The sequence below is a fragment of the Anomaloglossus baeobatrachus genome, chromosome 12 (genome assembly GCF_048569485.1).
Source record: "Anomaloglossus baeobatrachus isolate aAnoBae1 chromosome 12, aAnoBae1.hap1, whole genome shotgun sequence".
Classification (NCBI taxonomy): Eukaryota; Metazoa; Chordata; class Amphibia; order Anura; family Aromobatidae; genus Anomaloglossus; species Anomaloglossus baeobatrachus.
Window position 1 is genome coordinate 116,985,221 of NC_134364.1, and position 20,290 is coordinate 117,005,510.

A 20,290-nucleotide genomic window follows, 5' to 3' on the forward strand; every position below is an offset into this window, starting at 1 on the left:
GAGCAATTACCCGGAAGATGGAACAGCTGAGTAACCAGCACCTCCCAGAACCAACCTGGACTCCTGTATAGTGACCAAGCTGCTAGTTCATTAACAAGGACTGTGCCGCAGAGCATCTCCAAGGGCAAGATGCTCTGCACAAAGGAATAGACACACTGCCACATCTGTAAGTGCTACAGAGCATCTCCAAAGGCAAGATGCTCTGCACAAACGAATAGACACACTGCCAGGTCTGTAAGTGCCACAGAGCATCCTCAAAGGCAAGATGCTCTGCACAAAGGAATAGAACACTGCTAAATCTGTAAGTGCATCACAGTATCTCCAAAGGCAAAATGCTCTGTACAAAGGAATAGAGAAAGTGTCAGATCTGTAAGCACCACAGAGCATCTCCAAAGGCAAGATGCTATGCACAAAGGAATAGAGAAAGTGTCAGATCTGTAAGCACTGCAGAGCACCTCCAAAGGCAAAATGCTCTGCACAAAGGAATAGAGAAAGTGTCAGATCTGTAAGAACCGCAGAGCATCTCCAAAGGAAAGATGCTCTGCACAAAGGAATTGACACACTGACAAATCTGTAAGCACCGCAGAGCATCTCCAAAGGCAAGATGCTCTGCACAAAGGAATAGAGAAAGTGCCAGATCTGTAAGTGTCGCAGAGCATCTCCAAAGGCAAGATGCTCTGCACAAAGGAATAGAGAAAGTGCCAGATCTGTAAGTGTCGCAGAGCATCTCCAAAGGCAAGATGCTCTGCACAAAGGAATAGAGAAAGTGTCAGATCTGTAAGCACCACAGAGCATCTCCAAAGGCAAGATGCTCTGCGCAAAGGAATAGACACACAGCCAAATCTGTAAGCACCGCAGAGCATCTATAAAGGCAAGATGCTCTGCACAAAGGAATAGAGAAAGTGTCAGATCTGTAAGTGCCGCAGAGCATCTCCAAAGGCAAGATGCTCTGCACAAAGGAATAGAGAAAGTGTCAGATCTGTAAGCACCACAGAGCATCTCCAAAGGCAAGATGCACTGCACAAAGGAATAGAGAAAGTGTCAGATCTGTAAGCACCGCAGAGCATCTACAAAGGCAAGATGCTCTGCACAAAGGAATAGAGAAATTGCCAGATCTGTAAGTGTCGCAGAGCATCTCCAAAGGCAAGATTCTCTGCACAAAGGGATAGAGAAAGTGTCAGATCTGTAAGCACCACAGAGCATCTCCAAAGGCAAGATGCTCTGCACAAAGCAATAGACACACAGCCAAATCTGTAAGCACCGCAGAGCATCTACAAAGGCAAGATGCTCTGCACAAAGGAATAGAGAAAGTGCCAGATCTGTAAGTGTCGCAGAGCATCTCCAAAGGCAAGATGCTCTTCACAAAGGAATAGACACACTGCCAAATCTGTAAGCACCGCAGAGCATCTCCAAAGGCAAGATGCTCTGCACAAAGGAATAGACACACTGCCAGATCTGTAAGTTCATCACAGCATCTCCAAAGGCAAGATGCTCTGCACATGGAATAGACACAGCACCGCAGAGCATCTCCATCTGTGAGATGCTCTGCACAGAGAATTGTGAAATCCATTCCTGCTAGTGTGTTATCTGAACAAGTTTGTTGAAAAAGTACAAAATGAACAAAATTGGCCTAAATCTGAATTTTCGACATTTGTGTGTTACAGGAAAAAAGAATTGTAAGAAGGGGCCGGAGGAGCACTAACGGCGGAGAGCAGAAATTCACTTTACTAATGGGGAGGGAGATGAAGCTGTCGGTTTCTATGGACAGTAAAGTAGAGGTTTGTATTATTTAAACGGAACCTGCATCTATCTACACAATCTGGAGCAGTGGGACTGATTTTCCGATAAAATCAACCTTTAATAACGTGCTAAATTAGTATAACTTGATTGCTATAGCCATAGTATTAGTATAAATTGATTGCTATAGCCATAGTATTAGTATAAATTGATAGGTATAACCATAGTATTAGTATAAATTGATAGGTATAACCATAGTATTAGTATAAATTGATAGGTATAACCATAGTATTAGTATAAATTGATAGGTATAACCATAGTATTAGTATAAATTGATTGGTATAACCATAGTAATAGTATAAATTGATAGGTATAACCATAGTATTAGTATAAATTGATTGGTATAACCATAGTAATAGTATAAATTGATTGGTATAACTATAGTATTAGTATCAATTGTTAGGTATAACCATAGTATTAGTATAAATTGACTGGTATAACCATAGCATTAGTATAAATTGATTGGTATAACCATAGTATTAGTATAAATTTATTGGTATAGCCATAGTATTAGTATAAATTGATTGGTATAACTATAGTATTAGTATAAATTGATAGGTATAACCATAGTATTAGTATAAATTGATTGGTATAGCCATAGTATTAGTATAAATTGATTGGTATAACCATAGTATTAGTATAAATTGATTGGTATAGCCATAGTATTAGTATAAATTGATTGGTATAACCATAGTATTAGTATAAATTGATTGATATAGCCATAGTATTAGTATAAATTGATTGGCATAGCCATAGTATTAGTACAAATTGATTGCTATAGCCATAGTATTAGTATAAATTGATTGATATAGCCATAGTATTAGTATAAATTGATTGGCATAGCCATAGTATTAGTATAAATTGATTGCTATAGCCATAGTATTAGTATAAATTGATTGGTATAGCCATAGTATTAGTATAAATTGATTGGTATAGCCATAGTATTAGTATAAATTGATTGGTATAACCATAGTATTAGTATAAATTGATTGGCATAGCCATAGTATTAGTATAAATTGATTGGTATAACCATAGTATTAGTATAAATTGATTGGTATAGCCATAGTATTAGTATAAATTGATTGATATAACCATAGTATTAGTAAAAAATTGATTGGTATAACCATAGTATTAGTATAAATTGATTGGTATAGCCATAGTATTAGTATAAATTGATTGGTATAACCATAGTATTAGTAGAAATTGATTGGTATAGCCATAGTATTAGTATACATTGATTGGTATAGCCATAGTATTAGTATAAATTGATTGGTATAGCCATAGTATTGTGTTATATACTCCATATTGTCTGCAGGATATAAGGAACATCAGTAAGAATATCGACCAAGATGTTTTATTCTTAACAAGCAAGACCTCCAAACTCTCCATGGAGGAGGCGAACGATGTCTTTACCTTCGGCCGAGGTCCTCATATGCAGATTGCAATTTCCAGGCAAAAAGTGAGTATTATCTATCACCACTCACTGCATGGATTGACAAGTATTATATTATTTTTTAGAGTTCACAAAGGAAAGGTTGGGTTTGACCAGTTGATATCGGTGAGATTAAGACTCCGCAACCCCCATAGAGGCAATGTTGTAGTCTAGAACGGTTAATTAAGGATATGGGTCATAGTTTACTAACTATATTTCTATTTTATTACTAAGTAAAATAATAATAAAGCAAAAATATAAAATAATAATAAAAATATAAAACAATTTAAAATTGTAAAGTCAGAAGATGTTGTCCAATGGACAGGTCATAACTTACTGATACTTACCAATTTACCCACCTAAAAAAACAAACTATAGGGGCAGAGACCTCTATTTCACTTACTGCAGTTTTGATAAAATCACTGCTGCAGATCTAGCAATTCTCTAACTGTTGAGCTCTGTATAACCCCGCTCACACCACTGATTGTCTGCTTTCCACCTACACTGTGCATGAGCAGAAAGTGGCCAATCAGTGGTGTGGGTGGGGTTAGGCAGGTTGATGATAATCTCTTGCTGACAAAACAATGATTTTATCAAAACTACAGCAAGTAACCCAGTAAGTGACACATCACTGAAATCAGGGTCTCTGTCTCTACATCACGTTCCTCTCCGACTAGGTGGCCAAAACCTGGTGACAGATTCCCTTTAACATAGCCACAGCATCCCTACTATGAAGGTATACCACCAAAACATTGCTATTGAAGGCCCCATCAGAGTGCCCTCATAGATAGTCCCAGTTAATATCTAATATATAAAGCTCATTGTATGTGTGTGTGTGTGTGTGTGTGTGTGTGTGTGTGTGTGTCCGCTAAAGGAATCCGCACCGTCGCATTTACAATCACGAAATTTTGCACAGACACCTCATGTGACTCAGGGAACGTCATAGACTATGTTTGGGTGGGAAAATTTAACCCCAGGCTTTCCAGTTACTCTACAAAAATCCTGCAGCCATTAAGCTGAATGGAGCTGGGAGCTGCAGACTGTAAATAGCAACTGTCAGTGGTTGCTATAGGAACAAAATAAACTGTTAGTATAAGAAGCTTATGTGTGAGGTAATAAGATGTCGGTGGTGAGACAGAGAGAGACAGAAAAAGACAGAGACAGATGGGGAAAGAGACAGATAGGGAAAGAGACAGATGGGGAAAGACACAGACGGGCAAAAAGACAGACGGGCAAAGAGACAGACGGGCAAAAAGACAGACGGGCAAAGAGACAGACGGGCAAAGAGACAGACGGGCAAAGAGACAGACCTGGAAAGAGACAGCAGGGCAAAGAGACAGCAGGGCAAAGAGACAGCCGGGCAAAGACACAGACCGGGCAAAGACACAGACCGGGCAAAGAGACAGACCTGGAAAGAGACAGACCTAGAAAGAGACAGACCTAGAAAGAGACAGTCCAGGAAAGAGACAGACCGGGAAAGAGACAGATCTGGAAAGAGACAGTTCAGGAAAGAGACAGACCGGGAAAGAGACAGCCGGGCAAAGAGACAGACGGGCAAAGAGACAGCCCTGGAATGAGACAGCCGGGCAAAGAGACAGCCCGGCAAAAAGACAGCCCGGCAAAGAGACAGACTTGGAAAGGGACAGACCGGGAAAGTGACAGACCGGGAAAGGGACAGACCGGGAAAGGGACAGACCGGGAAAGGGACAGACCGGGAAAGAGACAGACCGGGAAAGAGACAGACCGAGAAACAGACAGCCGGGCAAAAAGACAGCCGGTAAAAAGACAGCCGGACAAAGACAGACAGGCAAAGAGACAGACGGGCAAAGAGAGACAAGCAGATACAGAGATTGAGACAGATAGACTGAAGCAAATACAGACAGAGAGATAGAAACAGACAGACAAGGAAAGAGACAGACAGCGAGACACAGACAGAGACTGGGAGAGAGACAGAGAGACAGTTACTATCCCGGGCAATGCCGGGTACTACATCTAGTATGTAATAAAAAAACAACAACCCTCGCCTCCTTTATGCTGCTGTACAGATTGGAATCGATATGTGAGAAAATAAGTGAAACGATGGGAAATGCCCAATTTCTTATTTATAAGCTCGCATCCGACTGACCAGCTCTGTTTGTGAAAAGGCCAGTGATAAACATAGACTTTCTCGAGAGCATTTAATAAATGCACTTCCACACGAGTCCTAAAGATGGTAATCAAGATAAAGACATCCCTAAGAGATGCTTTTAGTGCAGACGTGCAGAGCGCAATGCAGGGAAGAATCTGATTAGAGTCATCGTCTCCTGCAGACCATGATTCATGATACTTCTTCACAGGTTCACATGGAGAGGCATGAAGAGGTTCTGCAGCAGTACAGTAAAAGTGTGTATACAAAAGAATGATGTCCCCTTCCCCAATTGTAAATTATAAAAGGGACCCTGCAGCATTTTCTCTATATAACCAATTTTAGCGCAGGATACGGCACTGTAAAACACTAGCATCACTTTACTATCCATTGCAGCAATTGTCATCATGGTGGAGAGTGTATTGGTGCACTTGTAATCTAGGGCTCCTCTTCATGTCTTCTTATCCGTACCACTTACATCTTCTTGATTGACAGCGGAGACAGAGTGTCTCCTGCATGATGTCACCCCCGAAATCTTGTGCACACACGCTGCTCTTCTCTTACTTGGCGTAGCACCATACTATGCATGCGTCAGTCAGAAGTTGCGCATCAAAGTGTCATGAGTGTATCTCGCTTGGGAAAGACCCTGAGAGAATCTGCAGTTGGCAGGTCCACTACTGTTATTTAATAACATCTTCTTCCTTGTGGTGCTGTAAGGGTTAAGCACCCTTTCCTGCCTGGCTGCAGCTGCTAATCTCAGGTGTGGCTCTTTGGGATCACTCCCCTTCCCTATTTACATCATGTGATCTGATCACATGATGCCTGTGATAGAAACTAAATCCTCATTCTATGTGGTCCACTTTGGAAGGAGTCTGCTCTGGAAGAGGTCTGTCATGTTGTGTGCAGCAGTGGTGTTTTCTGCACTGAAGCTACCTGCAGTGTCTTTTCCTTTGCATGACTATTTCCCCTGTTTGTATTCCTTCCATTGTGTTTCTGTATTGTAGTGGCGAGTCTTAAGGGGGCTTTACACGCTGCGACATTGCTAATGCGGAGTCGTTGGGGTCACGGAATTTGTGACGCACATCCGGCCGCATTAGCGATGTTGCTGCGTGTGACACCGATGAGCGATTTTGCATCGTTGCAAAAACGTGCAAAATCGCTCATCGGTGACATGGGGTCCATTCTCGATTATCGTTACTGCAGCAGTAACGATGTAGTTCGTCGCTCCTGCGGCAGCACACATCGCTCCGTGTGACACCGCAGGAACGAGGAAGCTCTCCTTACCTGCCTCCCGGCCGCTATGCGGAGGGAAGGAGGTGGGCGGGATGTTACGTCCCGCTCATCTCCGCCCCTCCGCTGCTATTGGGCGGCCGCTCAGTGACGTCGCTGTGACGCCGCACGGACCGCCCCCTTAGAAAGGAGGTGGTTTGCTGGTCACAGCGACGTCGCTGGGCAGGTAAGTATGTGTAACGGGTCTGGGCGATGTTGTGCGGCACGGGCAGCGATTTGCCCGTGTCGCGCAACAGATGGGGGCGGGTACCCACACTAGCGATATCGGGACCGATATCGCAGTGTGTAAAGTAGCCTTAAGGGTGGCTTTACACGCTAAGAGATCGCTAGCCGATGCTAGTGATGGCGAGCGTGATAGCACCCACCCCTATCGTTATGCCGATATGTGAAAACCGCTGCCTTACCGAACATTATCGCTATGGCAGCGTCACACGTACTTACCTGCTCAGCGACGTCACTGTGACCAGCGAACTGCCTCCTTTCTAAGGGGGCGGTTCGCTCGGCGTCACAGCGACGTCACTAAGCGGCCACCCAATCAAAGCAGAGGGGCGGAGATGAGCGGGACGAACATCCCGCCCACCTTCTTCCTTCCTCATTGCTGGCGTGTGGCAGGTAAGGAGAGGTTCCTCGTTCCTGCAGCAGCACACAGCGATGTGTGCTGCCGCAGGAACGAGGATCAACTTCGCCCAAGCGACAGCAGCGATAATTGGGAGAGGACCCCCATGTCAGCGAGGAGCGATTTTGGACGTTTTTGCAACGATCCAAAATCGCTCAAAGGAGTCACACACAACGAGATCGCTACAGCGGCCGGATGTGCGTCACAAAATCCGTGACCCCAACGAGATCGCTGTAGCGATCTCATAGCGTGTAAAGCTCGCTTAATGAATTCATCGGCCTGCTCACTAGGCAGGGTAAATTTAGGGCCAGCTGAGTGTCTAAAGTATCCTGCTTGTCGACGGGTTGAAAGAACCTGTATAGGGACACTAGGGAGCTCAGGAGTCAGCGTGAGGTGAGTTCAGGAGGTGCCCCCTCACCCCTCTGCCTAGCAGCTAGGACCTCCGTTGTATCATGACCCCTGTGTCCACTGTGTGTTGTAACATCTTCCGGGGGTTTACCAGGTCCTAGTCACATGACTGACACAAAGTCCCTATTTCCAAAAATGGCATAACTTGAGTCTGATTGTCCCTGGTGCTAATTTTGGACCTGGACCCTCACCAGCATGATGTTCAGATGGCCCCCCATAATGTAATAATGTCCCCCATTCTGTACTAATGTCACCCACCCTGCCCCACTTCCTGTTATAATATCCTCCTCTCTGGGCCCCTTCCAGTTATAATGTCCACCATTCTGTGTCCATTCCAGTAATAAGGTTCAACATCCTATGTGCCTTCCAGTATGAATGTTCTCCCTCCTAGGCACCTTCCTGGTATAATGTCCCCCATCCTGGGCCCTTTTCTGGTATAATGTCCTCCTTTCTGAGCCCCTTTCAGTAACAATATCCACAATTCTGTGTCCCTTCCAGTAATAAGGTCCAACATCCTGTTTCCCTTCCAGTAAGAATGTTCTCCATCCTGGTATAATGTCCCCCATTCTGGGCGCCTTCCAGTAACAGTGTCCCCTATCCTGTTAGAAATCCAAAGTAATCTGAGGCACCATCAAATAATCATTATAAAACTCTGATCTTTATTCCAAAATATTAAAAATACATAAAAAAATGAAGAGAGTAAAGCAATGTTTGGGCCATATTGGCCTTTCTCAAGCCTAAAAAGTGCCTTCCTGTATCTCCTCATTTTTGTGATGTATTTTTAATAATTTGAAATAAAATTCCAAGTTTTACAAGAATCATTTGATAACGCCTCAGATTAATTTGGATTTCTACAGTTATGGACCTGGTGGGAGGCTCCGCTGAGCAAACACAATTACATCAATAGTGTTTGAGAACATTATATTGGACTAAGTCTCCCATGCTGGTCTATTCTCCCCATCTAGACCCCTTCCAGTAATATATGTCCCCAATCCTGGGCCCATTGCTGGTATAATGTCCCCCCTTACTTGGCCCCTTCCTGGCATAATGTCCCCCCTCCTCCTAGGCCCCTTGCTTAAATAATGTCCCCCCTCCTAGGCTCCTTGCTTGAATATTATCCCCCCTCCTAGGCCCTTTGCTAGTATAATGTCCCCCCTCCTTGGCCCTTTGCTGGTATAATGTCCCCCCTCCAAGGCCCTTTGCTAGTATAATGTCCCCCTCCTAAGCCCTTTGCTGGTATAATGTCCCCTTTCTAGGCCCCTTGCTAGTATAATGTCCCCCCTCCTTGGCCCTTTGCTGGTATAATGTCTCCCTCCTAGGCCCTTTGCTGGTATAATGTCCCCCGTCTAGGCCCCTTGCTGGTATAATGTCCCCCTTCTAGGCCTCTTGCTGGTATAATGTTCCCTCTCCTGGGCCCCATCCTAGTATAATGATCCCCATTGTGCGGCTATTCTCTAACACATATAAAAAAATAAATAAACAGTTCTCACATTTCTCCGCTCCCATGACAAGTGGTGCCTCTTCAGTAGCCGACGCAGAGCCTGGCAGCTGACTTCAGGGTGCTGGATATAGGTGACACATGACACCAGTGACTAACATGCCAACGTCATCTGCCGTCCTCAGATTGGCCGGCAGGGTGTATTGCAGTGCAGGCACCTGGAGGATCTCTGTGCCACAATACAATGTAGCTGAATGTGTACATCCAGCTGAAATAGGCGCTGGCCTTGGTGAGCGCCCAAATGCACCAGCCCGCTCACGATCGCACCCTCTGCAAATCATTCATTATGCCCCTGAGTTCCACTATCAATCAAACAATGGAGCTGAGTAAAATATGCCCACCTGGGCATTAATGGTCCAATGTGCATATAAATATAAGGACAAATTTTGCCTCAAGAGATCGTGGCAGAATAGGTATTGTGGCACTCTGCCCTATTATGCACTACCTCTGGTTAAAATATAAAGTCTAAATTAGGACCTCTCAACATTATAGTATGAATGGTGTCATAAAAACTCACAGACTACTGGCTTACAGCCATTAGAATAGAGGTTGGATTATCACTTACATATGGCGGATGTTCCTCCCAAATAAACGGCGTGATTCGCTATAAATCAGAGTAGTCAAAACACAGTGTAAAACCATTGACAATTTTAATTCTAAAATACAATTAGTATACTGACAAAAGCGCATAGGATAGTCAAAATTAATACAATCCAATTTCAGAAAACAAAACCATACACTCAGCTTCCCGCCTGATGTTTCGCCCTTTTTGCTTCTTCAAAGGGCAAGTCAGCAAAATACTATAACTGCTATTTAAATGCACCTACACTAACCCATCCTCTTAACTCAACACATAAAACATACAAAAACAATCCATTAAAAACACGGTTAAAAACAAAACATATTTTACTAAAAACAAAACAAAAAAATTAAAAAAATGCACACAGAGGTCTCTTAATCCCAAGCCTGAACAACACCTTTAATTCTATAGCTTGGCATATGTAAATGACCAAGGACTACTAGTTGTGACTTCTCGCTTCCTATGAATCTCATCCACTTTGCTGGAATTGTGTTGTTTTTTTTACAGTAATTATACATAGCATCAAAAACTCATTATAGGAACTTGACCTTAATGTCTAAACACCCCCCCAAGTATAAAGATTTTCTACCCTCCAATTGCATGATCGGTGTAAATCTGGTTTTATTTGCCTTTATAGAGTGCAGGGAGCTGATTTATAGCCCAGGACTCGCTCATATTAGATTTATTGGCTTGATTTATTTCCTCGGAATGAATGTCATATCGCAGTGTTATAGTCGGAGCTGAACTGTTTCCTTTTATGGCTCGGATCGCCGGACAAAAAGAATGCTATGTCAGTTGGCAGGAGCGTTCTACAATAACGTGGAACAAGAAGCTTTACAGGATTAGCAGCACACCGAGCTGCAAGCCCGGCATAAATACTGCCTGTCCGTGTATCTGAATATTCTAAATACAACAAAAACATGAATGCTGAGAGATACACTCTTATGAAAGAAATGCAGCAGACACCATGCTGGAAGAAACTCGTGAAGAGAGGGAGTTTGCAAATCCCAAACTGCAACAACATTACAAAAATTTCTTCTGTAGTTTTAGGCTGTGTTCACTCCACATATGTGGCGTTAGGCTGTGTTCATGTAACATCTGTTTATACCACATCTGTGGTTTTAGGGTGTGTTCACAACACGTCTATGGTTTTAGGCTGTGTTCTATAACATCTCTGCTTTTAGGCTGTGTTCTCCTAACATCTCTGCTTTTAGGCTGTGTTCTATAACATCTCTGCTTTTAGGCTGTGTTCTCCTAACATCTCTGCTTTTAGGCTGTGTTCTCCTAACATCTCTGCTTTTAGGCTGTGTTCTCCTAACATCTCTGCTTTTAGGCTGTGTTCTCCTAATATCTCTGCTTTTAGGCTGTGTTCTATAACATCTCTGCTTTTAGGCTGTGTTCTCCTAACATCTCTGCTTTTAGGCTGTGTTCTCCTAACATTTCTGCTTTTAGGCTGTGTTCTCCTAACATCTCTGCTTTTAGACTGTGTTCTCCTAACATCTCTTGGTTTTAGGCCGTATTCACACCACATCTGTGGTTTAGGCTGCGTTTATACCATATCTATTGTTTTAGGCTTTGTTCATTCAATATATGTGGTTTTAGGCTGTGTTCACTCTAAATATGTGTTTTAAGGTTATGTTCATCTAACCTAACATTGGAGGTTTACGGCGTTGTTCACTCTACATATGTGGTTTTAGACTGTGTTCACATAACATTGGTGGTTTTAGGCTTTGTTCACTGCAAATATGTGATTTTAGGCTGTGCTCACCTAATGTTAATGGTTTTAGGCTTTGCTTACCCCACATATATGGTTTTAAGCTGTGTTCACCTAACATTGGTGGTTTTAGGCTTTGTTCACTCCACATATGTGGTCTTAAATGGTGTTCATCCAATGTGTAGTTTTAGACTTTGCTCATGCCCCATCTGTGGTTTTAGGCTGTATTCAAACCATATCTTTGGTTTTAGGCTGTGTTCACAATTCACACCACATCTGGGGTTTTAGTCTTTGTTCACTCCACATATGTGATTTTAGACTGTGCTCACCTAACATTGGTGGTTTTAGGCTTTGTTTACTCTACATATGTGGTTTTAGGTTATATTCATCTAATATCAGTGGGTCTACATATGTGGTTTTAGGCTGTGTTCACCTAACATCGATGGTTTTAGACTTTTTTCACTCCACATATGTAGTTTTAGACTGTGTTCATCCAACATCTGTAGTTGTAGACTTTGCTCATGCCACATCTGGGGTTTTAGGCTGTGTTCATACAACATCTGTAGTTGTAGACTTTGCTCATGCCACATCTGGGGTTTTAGGCTGTGTTCATACAACATCTGTAGTTGTAGACTTTGCTCATGCCACATCTGGGGTTTTAGGCTGTGTTCAAACCACATTTGTGGTTTTAGGCTGTGTTCATACAACATCTGCATGTTTACACCACATCTATGGTTTTAGGCTTTGTTCATTCCCCATATGTGGTTTTAGGCTGCATTCACACAACATTTGTGGTTTAATACTGTTTTCTTACCACATCGGTAGTTGCAGGCTGTGTCCGGCCAACATCTGTGGCTTAAGGCTAACTGAATATTATCACGTTTCCTGTCTTATTAGTGCGACAATGTCCCTCTCTACAAGGCTCCCTTGCCTTTTGCTTTCACACGAGCTCAAGAAAAAAAATCCAAGATCCACAGAGAGGGAATGTTACCCACTAGCACATCTGTCACTCAATAAAACTTCAAAAATAATACTTATACAAACAAATCAGAAATCTAGCTATGCTAACAAACCCACCATCGCAGTCCTACGATACTTTTATCCGTCCCAGTGCTCTTTATTGAGTACTTCTAATGTAACAGGTTCTAGAAAACATCTTTTAAAAAAATAAAATTAAAAAATTGAGTGGAAGAACAATGCTTTGTATAATTAAGTGTGTTTGCATTACAAACAACTGTTAGATTACATTCCTTTCTATCTGAGACCTGCTGTTACCTAAGGAGGACCTGTCACTTACTGAATAAAATTGGTTTATATACCTTGTAAAAATACCTGAGCTCCCCTGATTCTGACGCTCTTTTTTCTTTTGTGCTGAGATATTCCCATTTGTTGCTTTTGGAGCGCAGTATGTGAAATCTCTGCTTGTAGTGCAACTTGGCGTTTCTTCAGTCTTCTCTGGGGTCATGTGCTTTTATCTCTCATGAGATGCTGCTAATCACAGCTTGACAGTGTTTAAGTCTTCCAAAGTGTGATTGGCTGTGTTTGGTGGGGGAGGGGTGAAAGCCCCCCCAAAAAACTGAAGAAGCACCCAGTTGTACTACAAGCAGAGATTTCACATACTGTGCGACAAATATGAATATCTCTGCAAAGGCGCGACGCAGAGCAAAACTGAAAAGAGCAACAGAATCTTTAAATCTCAGGGGTATGTAACTCAATTTTTCAGGAAGGGACAAGTTGTCTTGAAAATCCATTTTTCTTCTAGGAGTCTGATATGCCAAAAGTAGAACGGAAGAATGAGAAATCCAGGAAAAAATGCAAAACTGAACAAAACAAAGAGGTAAGTAATGCCAATAAAGATATCTCCTGTCACCCTCAAAAACTTGTCTGAAGAGGAAAAAGCGCGGAAGAATTCAGTATATACAGTATGTCTGTGACGATATACCACTAGGTGTCACTAAAAGCTACTAGAGACAGGGAAGTCAAATACGCTGGTGGTCATAAGTCAGATAAGGTACACAGGGAGCAAGCAGAGCTGGGGTCAGGGTACAAGCCGGAGGTCAGAAGTCAGATAAAGTACACAGGGAGTGAGCAGAGCTGGGGTCAGGATACAAGCCAGAGGTCATAAGCCAGGAAGTCAGATAAAGTACACAGGAAGTGAGCAGAGCCGGGGTCAGGGTACAAGCTGGAGGTCAGAAGCCAGGAAGTCAGATAAGGTACACAGGGAGTGAGCAGAGCCGGGGTCAGAGTACAAGCTGGCGATCAGAAGCCAGGAAGTCAAATAAGGTACAGAGGGAGCAAATGGAGTCGAGATCACGGTATAAGCCGGAGGTCAGAGGCCAGAAAGTCAGATAAGGAGCACAGGGAGCAGCGTTCCAAGTGAAGTTGCTCTCTAATGAAACCGCGCACTCACCCAGAATGAGAGGACTGAACACAGGCCCTGCCCCTGCACCAGTGCAGGACCCAAAGGCTGAGAAGCCACCTGTAACCTGGAGCATAATACAGAACATTGACTCTGCTGGAGAGCAGAGCACAGCGGATCATGACAATGTCATATTATAACATATTTAGGTCATAGAAGAAGTAAATAACTCTATGGGGATTCATGAATAATGAATCCCTAATAATCTGACTGGTTGGCCTGATAAAGGTCAACCTTCACCCATCGCTAATAAATTGTTGCTGTTACAGGGCTATTCCCATCTTCTTCATACTTGGATTTTGTTAGATCGTGCTTGAAAAAACCCCAAGCACTTTTGCAATTTATTGTGTTTTAAAATTTGCAGCTGTTTTTGAGATCTTAAAACTTTTTTCGTTTACAGATTGTTGCCTATGAGACTGGCCACAACTGTTCTCTAGGAGCGGTGACCAAACATTTAAAGAACTTATGAGCACTTCTCTAACGCTGGCTGGGATCACTGGAACGCATTGTTATCCCCTAATCCTGGCCAGCTTCAGTGCAGTGCTTACAAGCTAGACAGCAGCGGTGGGCGGTCTCCAAGGCAACCAGCTGCACACAAAGAAAAGTGCTCATATCTCAAGAATGGATGCACATTTTATAACACAGTAAATTGCCAAAGTGCTTGTTTTTACAAGCCCTATAGAAAAATAAGCATGAGGGAAGATGAGAAAGAAAGCTTTAACATGATGCTGGAAATCCTAAGGAAGTGATATTGGATAGTAGTGAACTATGCACACCATATTGTGGCATTATGGGGTCCTTATTAGATTGAGGGCAAAGTAAGGTGAAGCCACAACAATCTCCATTATGCACACTCATTTTCTTGGATACAGTGTTACAAATTACTGTATTTTCGGTTTATAAGACGCACCAGCTTACAAGACGCACCCCAAATTTAGAGAAAAAGAGGTGAAAAAAGGGGTCCGTCTTGTAATCCGGTGGTCTCTTACCGGGGGGGGGTAGCATTGGTGGAAAGGAGTCACAAGAGGCAGGGCGGTGCGGCCGGCGGGTGTCTCAGATGCTGTGAAATAGGCAACTTCTAGAAACTGGGGAGCTGTGCTGGGACCTGCGGGGTGCTGTGCTGCGGTGTTGTGGGCTGCTGCGCTGCAAGCGGTGAGGCAGGGGCATCCTGAAGATGTTGGCGGTGCGGGCTTCAAAGGAATGGCGTCCAGAGCCGGCACGTGCGCAGATTGAGCTATCAGCTCAATGACAAGCCAAGATCTCATCTGTGCACGCACCACCTCCACGTGCCATTATCCTTACTACCGCTGCTAGGAGATCAGTGGGCCGGAGGTGGCGTGTGCGCAGATGAGATCTTGAGCCGAGAGCTACATCTGCACACGCATCAACTCTGGGCGCCATTATTTGAAACCCGCACCGCCGACATTTTCAGGGTGCCTCTGCCTCACCGCTCGCAGCACAGCAGCTCCAGCGCCCTGCAGGCCCCAGCACAGCGCCCCGTAGGTCCCAGCACAGTCCCCGAAGTCCACAGCTATACCTCTCCACCACCTCCCGGTAAGGTGCATTCGGATTATAAAACGGTGCGTTTTATAATCCTCCTTTTCCTCCCAAATACAGTAGTTACTTCTGGGAAATCTCTGCTTTCCTTGGCCATCAAATAGAGAGAGAATGGAGTGATGGTGCACATGGTTGACCATCACTTCATTCAGAGTCCCTTTTTTGGATTGCTGGGGGTCCCAGGGATGGGACCATTAGTGATCAGCAATTTATTACCTATTCTTTGGATAAAAATGAAAAAAAAAAAAAACAGTCTGAAGCCAGCAGCTGGAAACATGGTCTAGAAACATCCAGAAATGCATGTTCTTAGGCCGGTTTCACACATCCGGCTTTTCGCCGGTTTGCCGGATCCGGCGCTCTCCCATACAGTGACTACAGTACAGTGACAGCGCAACAAGCGCCGGTCACATGCTGTCATGTGACCAGCGCATGTGACCCGGAAGTTACAGCGCTGTCACTGTACTGTATTGTCTATACGGGAGAGCGCCGGATCCGGCAAACCGACGAAAAGCCGGATGTGTGAAACCGGCCTTATTTTGCAATTTTAATGTTTTCCTTTTTTAAGCCGTGTGAAAAATGTGAGATGAGCTTTTCTGACTACCCCTGGACAATGTCAGCGGTGGAGCATAACGACTATTTACAATGGAAGAAGGAGCGCCAACAAGTCGACACTGAACGGCTGGCCCGACAGAAGAATTCCAAAGGAGAGTGGCGGCGTACCTGGGATAAAGGGAAAACTGATGAAATGTGAGTAATTGCAATCATTTACTACTGCTCAACAATGTGTGAAGGAAGCGTAGAAAAGATGGCGCTTGTAAAAACAAACCTGTCACATTCAGAATTCATACGGCACTTCTGCTTTGTGGGGTGCACAGATAGGATCCAAACCTGTAAATGCAGCAAAAATAAATTCGGCACTCCCAAATGATGGCAAAAATTAAGAAACCTTTATTACGTTAGCAATCCAGAAAATAAGACGTTTCGGTATTGTAATCAGACCTTCATCAGTCAACAGATTGCCCAGGAATATAGAATATGAATCAATGCAGGGAAATGTCAGCAGCCATTGCTCGGAACCAAAGTGTGACAAATGCGCGTGTGCAAGGAGGAGGAGAAGAGCGACGTGGCGGACTGCTCTGTTTGTTACCCTGTTTCCATTCATTCCTTAGGTTCGTCGTTGATACTTGCTCTGTCGAAACAGTTCCGAGTTCATTATGTGGTAGGAGAGGTGAGTATCGTAACAGATAAAGACGCTGTCTAAAAATCTGTTCTCTTAAAGTTATTAATTGGAAAAATGAAAAATGTCCTATTGTAATATTTACATACATATTCTGGAAGCCTACCTTTGGCAAAAGATCAAAGGCAAAGCTGGAGAGTCAAGGTCTGAGAGAGCCTAAGATGGCTGCCAGCTATCGTCTGTTGTAAACTTGCATATAATTTAATACAAGTCACTTCCCAACCTTACTGAAAGTGCCAGAACACCACTTTACAATTATAATAAACAAACGAACTTGTGGTATAATTCTTTGAATAAAATTAATTTTTATTATTTATGCATTTAAAATTGCCACAGCAAGGAGTCCTCAAGGGGTTAACAGAATTGCATGCACATCGTTTACAGCAGTTGCGATCAATTAGCATTTAAGGCACATACAATGTTAGGGTTACATAAGGTTAGAGGTCACTCATATAGGGTTAGGGTATAGTACATCAAGGTAAATATCAATTCACATTACTGTTTCCCATTACCACTTATTAATGATAGCGTACTCAATCTCACTAAGACCTATAGTGAACACCCAACTGTATGTTAGTAGTATAAGAAAACCCTATATGCATAGCTACAAACCATAAGTGGCTTATTGTCAGCACATAATAATCAACTAAGTGATCACAACCATAGTACAATACTGACCAATTGCCGCAAGTCCGGATACCCCACCAGTCCCTACGCGCGTTTCACCTTCTTCTTCAGGGGACGTTTATGTAACCCTAACATTGTATGTGCCTTAAATGCTAATTGATCGCAACTGCTGTAAACGATGTGCATGCAATTCTGTTAACCCCTTGAGGACTCCTTGCTGTGGCAATTTTAAATGCATAAATAATAAAAATTAATTTTATTCAAAGAATTATACCACAAGTTTGTTTGTTTATTGTAAACTTGCATATGTATGAAATGTAACAGTTTAATTCCAAACACGAATCTCATGCACAGTATATATGCCCAAACTGTATATGAGGTTATCCTTTCAAGATCACCCAACAAATATCAATTATTCATGGACAGTTCTTCTATATTCTCTGGTTACTTTCCATAGAAAATATGAAGCCTTGGTTGAAAAATTTGGGGAAAATTTGCCGGTCTTTCAAGCTTTAGTGGTGTCTGAACCAAATAGATCTTTATAAATGTCAATATGTACATCCAAAGGGGTCTGGACTCTCAATAAGTTTTAGAAAATTAGGCACAACTTTATGTCTCATGTCAACCTACCACTAGGGGGCGTAGGGACTCAGGTAGGAAAGGAACCCCTGAGTGCAGTTAGACAGAAGCCCACTAGAGGTCACTAACACAAGAGCAGGGATAGTGATCAGTCAGGGTCTATTCCGGGATGTCACGACTGTACCGAGGAGAATACAAGCCAAAGTCAAAGAACAGAGCCGAGGTTGGATACCGGGAGAGTAACTAAGCACAGGGGAGGGAGGAGAAGACACAGAACAGGACTGAGTCCAGAGGACAGGGAGGTGTGGACGACAGGTCGGCAAGAGGGACGGAGGTCAGCATGAGCAGGAGAGACAGAGGTCAGGACAGATCGGGGAAATGGAGATCAGGTCAGGTCGGGCAAGAGGGACGGAGGTCAGAACAAAGAGTACCGGTAGCAGAACAAGAAACAGAGAACTTCTCACTGGAACAGTGCAGGCAGCAGAGCCGGAAATATTACTGGCGACGTCCCGGAGGTTGCAGCACCAAGATATGACGGTGTGACCCCCGGAACAAGGCCAGAACGAACAGTCCCCTGCCCAGAGACCCAAACCCCGGAGGCAGGATACATGCACCGCCTCAGGAACGGCAGAGCCCTGCATGAATCATGACGCTCGCTTGTCACAGGAGCAAAATCTCCTGAATGCTCAACTGTATTTATCGGGCTGGTAAAAGGCAGTCGTAAGATGTCCAGATGGTCTACATGCATCTTGTTCATCAAAATGAATTCAGTTCGTAAAAAAATTAATCCATCAGCAATCAAAGAAGATCCAACAAGGAAAGAGGTTGGGTAAAGACACCGCCATGTGCATGATTTGTGCGTTTCAGGTTGTAGAAAACCCTACAAATTTCTTCATCCAAAGGAAGTAGGGAAAGATCAATAAAAGTGGAGAACTAAATGGTATCATGGACCTAGTGCAGAAGAAAAATTACGTGAGCCAAGGCTGTGCTGGAACGTTCAGTTTTGATCTTAAAAAAAAATGGAAAAAACATACATTATGATGTAGATAACAAATATACCTAATCTGAGTAAGTAGACTGTAGGATTTTGACCAAGATTAATTTTTTTTCTTTTACATTTTTTGCCTTTTAGGAGACTGGGGAAGAAAGATGCAAAGTAGAGAAAACGTGGTAGAGAAAAAAGGTGAATATCTTGACTGATAGCACTGAAGAATTTGAATAAAGAATTGTGGAAAAATTTGAACATCCCAATTTTTTTTTTATTTCCAAACCTTACTAAAGGACATACACAAAAAAATATAATGGGTGAAAGACCCCCCCCACACGTTAGACAAAGATGTGCCGGCAGACAATTGTCAGTCAGACTAAGGGGTACTTTGCACGTTGCGATATCGCTACCCGATTGTAGCGATGCCGAGCGCGATAGTCCCCGCCCCCGTCGCACATGCGATATCTTGTGATAGCTGCCGTAGCGAACATTATCGCTATGGCAGCTTCACAAGCACTTACCTGCCCTGCGACGTCGCTCTGGCCGGCGACCCGCCTCCTTCCTAAGGGGGCGGGTCGTGCGGCGTCACAGCGATGTCACACGGCAGGCAGCCAATAGAAGCGGAGGGGCAGAGATGAGCGGGACGTAAACATCCCGCCAACCTGCTTCCTTCCTCATTGCAGGCGGGACGCAGGTAAGGAGATGTTCCTCGCTCCTGCGGCTTCATACACAGCGATGTGTGCTGCCGCAGGAACAAGGAACAACATCGTACCTGTCGCTGCAGCGAAATTATGGAAATGACCGACACTACACAGATCACCGATTTTCGACGCTTTTGCGATCGTTTATCGGTGCTTCTAGGCTTTACACGTTGTGACGTCGTTACCGGCGCCGGATGTGCGTCACTTTCGATTTGACCCCGACGAGATCACAGTAGCGATGTCGAAACGTGCAAAGTACATAGTACAAGTATAGTCATTCGATGGCAGTAAAAAAACATCTCAAACCATATTGGGGGTGTTAACTCTTTTTGGCCAATCGGTCTTGATAACAAATCTTAAAGCGCACCAATCCCCAGGATTTTCCTATATAACCTAAAGCCAGTGCTATACTGGCACTATCAGGCTGAGTCTATACATACATGTAGTTGTTAGCTCGGATGTATAGGTTTTGAAACACAAGCAAGTAAAGCTTATAAAATGAGTAGCTTTTTGATTGACAGCAGCTGCTGATCAGCTGATAGCTGGGGTGGTAATAATAGTTATCCCCTCGGCTCTGCCTGTTGTTCCTCCACCTGTTATTTATGCTAATTCGTAGAAGCAATTTACTAAGTGGCTAGATGGACCTGTGCTGATGTCATACCCATGTGACCAGAATGGGCAGGGCCTCAGCCAACATAGCTGATGCCAGGAAGCAACATTAT

At 43.6% G+C, this 20,290-nt stretch overlaps 1 protein-coding gene across 2 annotated transcripts in view; it reads left to right on the forward strand.

Annotated features, from left to right (window-relative positions):
* The window catches only part of CCDC9B (coiled-coil domain containing 9B), a 67,239-nt gene that overhangs the window by 27,835 nt on the left and 19,114 nt on the right, over positions 1 to 20,290 (forward strand). For both annotated transcript variants that reach the window (XM_075331205.1, XM_075331204.1), the window contains exons 5-10: positions 1,665 to 1,778; positions 3,113 to 3,256; positions 13,223 to 13,297; positions 16,002 to 16,183; positions 16,606 to 16,664; positions 19,012 to 19,062. In XM_075331205.1, coding sequence (XP_075187320.1) covers positions 1,665 to 1,778; positions 3,113 to 3,256; positions 13,223 to 13,297; positions 16,002 to 16,183; positions 16,606 to 16,664; positions 19,012 to 19,062 — 625 coding nt within the window. The remainder of the gene's footprint in view (positions 1 to 1,664; positions 1,779 to 3,112; positions 3,257 to 13,222; positions 13,298 to 16,001; positions 16,184 to 16,605; positions 16,665 to 19,011; positions 19,063 to 20,290) is intronic.